Here is a 536-nt window from a genome sequence, read left to right as displayed (position 1 = left end):
AAAAATAATGAATCATAATTTAGAATCAGAGATGAATATAGAAAATAAACATTTCTTTACTTTTTAGAAAAAAATACGGTCGCTTTTTGTTTTGTTTTTTTTTTTAAGTAACACTCGCTCGTCTTCATTCATTTATTTCAAGTGAGTTTTTCTATAGTCCCGTAAAAATAGGATTATTGATGTTTTCTTACTTATCAATTGACAAATCTATGATCAATACCATCTATTTTACTAATATATCCAAAAATATATTACAAAAAAAAGGGGGACTCAATTATTGGGACCCCAACAGCTCAAATACATGACTGTTCTAAGAGACTCCTCAGATTGCTTCAATTTCTCATCTTTCAACTTCTTAGCCACTGCAGATGAATAATGAGAACTTGGGATTTTCTGGGCTTGTGAATAAGATCTGATATTGCTCTTTGCATGATGTTGAATTGATCTCAAAGCAGAATTCCATCTACAAACGCCTTGATCTTTCAAAGCCTCTACAACTCCAATACTTGTTGCCACAATCCAAGCTCTGCTTGTTG

The 536-nt window shown here is 31.9% G+C and overlaps 1 protein-coding gene across 1 annotated transcript; it reads right to left on the bottom strand.

Moving 5' to 3' along the window:
* Window positions 1-208: 208 nt before the first annotated feature.
* LOC112093037 lies at window positions 209-534 on the bottom strand (the record flags this gene model as incomplete). The annotated part of the gene is made up of 1 exon (XM_024170622.1): window positions 209-534. A coding segment is annotated over one exon (264 nt), but the record flags the coding sequence as incomplete, so codon positions are not given.
* Between the last annotated feature and the right edge of the window lie 2 nt (window positions 535-536).

The sequence above is a fragment of the Morus notabilis genome, unplaced genomic scaffold, assembly GCF_000414095.1.
Source record: "Morus notabilis unplaced genomic scaffold, ASM41409v2 Scaffold2038, whole genome shotgun sequence".
Taxonomy (NCBI): domain Eukaryota; kingdom Viridiplantae; phylum Streptophyta; class Magnoliopsida; order Rosales; family Moraceae; genus Morus; species Morus notabilis.
Note: the sequence above shows the minus strand (reverse complement) of the source record. Positions and strands in the feature narration are given on the sequence as shown.